Source organism: Pteropus vampyrus, unplaced genomic scaffold, assembly GCF_000151845.1.
Source record: "Pteropus vampyrus isolate Shadow unplaced genomic scaffold, Pvam_2.0 Scaffold142, whole genome shotgun sequence".
Classification (NCBI taxonomy): Eukaryota; Metazoa; Chordata; class Mammalia; order Chiroptera; family Pteropodidae; genus Pteropus; species Pteropus vampyrus.
Genome location: NW_011888923.1, coordinates 2149073 through 2151452, shown reverse-complemented (window position 1 = coordinate 2151452; position 2380 = coordinate 2149073). Strand labels below are relative to the sequence as shown.

Sequence of the window (2380 nt, the reverse complement as noted above, 5' to 3'; positions counted from 1 at the left end):
AGCTGGGAGGCTCATTCACATCACTCCCCATATTCGTGGAGAAGACGCTTTGCCCCACGGAGCTCCTGACCCTTCCTAGCGCTTTCCTGACTATGCTCACGTGGGCAGAAGTTCAGAACCTGGGCTCAGTGACAAGGTCCCCCTTCTGCTCTATGAGGAGCTGTCCAGCGGCTTCTCCCTGGCAAAGGCTCCATTTGCTGGTGTATTTTCCCAAATTGCTCCAAGCAAGAGGCTCCTGACAGGAAATTGAAGCTCAGACCACCAATCTTTTCAAAATGAGCTTCGCACTCCGTGGGGTGGCGAGACCACAGACACTCCACCAAAGAGGCTGCACGACTTCCGCCCCGAACTCCTAAACGTTGTCCGTCACTGTTTCAAACGTGTCCCCGAGATTTGTGGCTACAGGATTTCTCACAAACGTGTGTCTGGCCTCCACGTGTGCACACACGCACACACACTCACACCCACAGACCCATCGGCCCCCGGCTGCCACCGGTGGGAAGGACGGCCTGGCCCTTTCGCTCGGGGGCTCCCAGGCAGGAAGGCGGAGCAGCGACAGCGGGCCTGGCCGTGCAGGCAGGCGTGCCCCGCCGGAGCCCCGGCCCCTCCGGCCGGGCCCAGTGGTCACCTTTAGGCATGCGTCGTCATTGTCATCCTCGTCATTGTCACCCTTCTTTTTCCGCTTGGCTCTTTTCTCCTTCTTGTCCTTGAGTTTCTTCTTCTTCTTTTTGTTAGGGGAGTAGTCGCTGCCCTCGCTCTCCGACTTCTCCTCCAGATCCTCTTCGTTTTCTGACAGCTCATCATGGCTCCCCTGGAAGAGAAAGGGGGACAGTGAGGGCAGCGGGGACCCAAAGAAAACCTGGAGTCGCGGGCCACCTCCAAGCACAGTCGGCCATGCCTTCTGGATCACTCAGCGTCCTGGGGCTCACGGCTTAGCACCCAAGCCCAGCCAGAGGCGCTGCCCCAAGCCAGCCTGGTCAAAGTCCCTCCCCGATGACTGGGCCTCAGTGGCCGAGGCGTGTGCAGGTGAGGCCTCTTGTGAAGGCAGGCTTCCCTACCAGGCCAGCTCAGAGCAGCCTGTTTGAACCACCTTGGGGCGAGGCTCAGGTTCTGCTCCAATCGGAATCAGGTTTCTATGGACTTTGGGATTTTGATGAGTGTTGCATGATGGCATTTGGACTCAGGAGCTTGAAGCAGGAGACTTGATACCCAGAACCAAAAGCAAAGTGCGCAAGAAAATGCCGCGGAACCGCTGGCTCCCACCAGGCTCCCAGCACCTCACCCCTCTGCTATGTGTGCGCCCTACGTTGGAACTGCGTGTGTCATGTGCGACCTGTAATTAACGTAGAATGCACAGCCCAGCATTAACTGCCTGTGGGCTCTCCGGAGCCCACCCTCCCCTCGCCTGCACCCTGGCTGCTGTGTCTCAATATAAGACAAGGCAATTTAGGCAGCTCTAAGCTTGGCTTCCTTGATTTAGTTTCCCCTCCTATACAGGCACAAAATGGTCCATTTATATGGAGATAAGGGCGTTTATAGCCAGAGCATCCCTGCCAGAAGGCACTGCCCCTCAGAAAAAGCTGTTTACTCTCAGCCTTTCTAGAGACAAGCGGGCTGGCAAAGCCCTCCCAAGCCCCTCCTGGCTGGGTGTGGGGCGGGGGGCGCTGATGCTCCAGTTACCAGCACAGGCTTGTCATTTCTCTGCTGGCTGTTTACTGTTTTCAAGGTGAGCAAAAAGGGGCATGGAAGAGATGGAAAGAGAGCTGGAAAGATGAAAAATGAGCTCAGAAACAGCAATGGGGGAGAGAGGCATGAGAGGAAGTGGGGAGAGAGGGAGGAGGAAAGGGAGGGAAGGAAGGGGCGAAGGAAGGGAGGAGAAAGGGGAAGGAGGGAGGGGGGAAGGAGGAGGGAAGGGGAGGGAGAGAGGAAAGAAGGGAGGGGGCAAGGGGAGGGAGCAGGGGGAGAAGGGAGGAGGAGGAGGGCATGGAAGACAATGGGGTCATCTGGAGACTCTTGGGAGGTCCTCAGCCTGGTCTGTGGCCTTTGCGGCCACACTGTAAGGTACGGAAAGTCTTGTCCCAGGAGGGGGCTCTCCCTGGGATACGGCTGGAAAAGGACCCACCCACAGGCTCCCAGAACTTCCCGACTCTCCTGGATGCTCAGCTCGCTCGCTCGCTCCCTGCTGCCAGCTCCCAGCTCCCAGCTGCCCGTGCCCTGCACGCAAGCCTTTCACAGCCGTTCAGCAGCAGAGTCCGTGTGCTGGCTGGCAGTGGGCCCGCAGCAGGGCCTCCAAGCCTTTCTGGAGCCCCGGTGTTTCCCGGAATACTGACGGCCATGCTGGGCCCCAGGGGCAGTGCAGATGCTGGCTGCTGCCAGAGCC

General features: G+C 58.6%; 1 protein-coding gene across 1 annotated transcript in view; it reads right to left on the bottom strand.

Annotated features, from left to right (window-relative positions):
• The window catches only part of CHD5 (chromodomain helicase DNA binding protein 5), a 49667-nt gene that overhangs the window by 40679 nt on the left and 6608 nt on the right, over positions 1–2380 (bottom strand). Inside the window, exon 3 of the mRNA XM_023535623.1 lies at positions 629–811. Coding sequence (XP_023391391.1) covers positions 629–811 — 183 coding nt within the window. The remainder of the gene's footprint in view (positions 1–628; positions 812–2380) is intronic.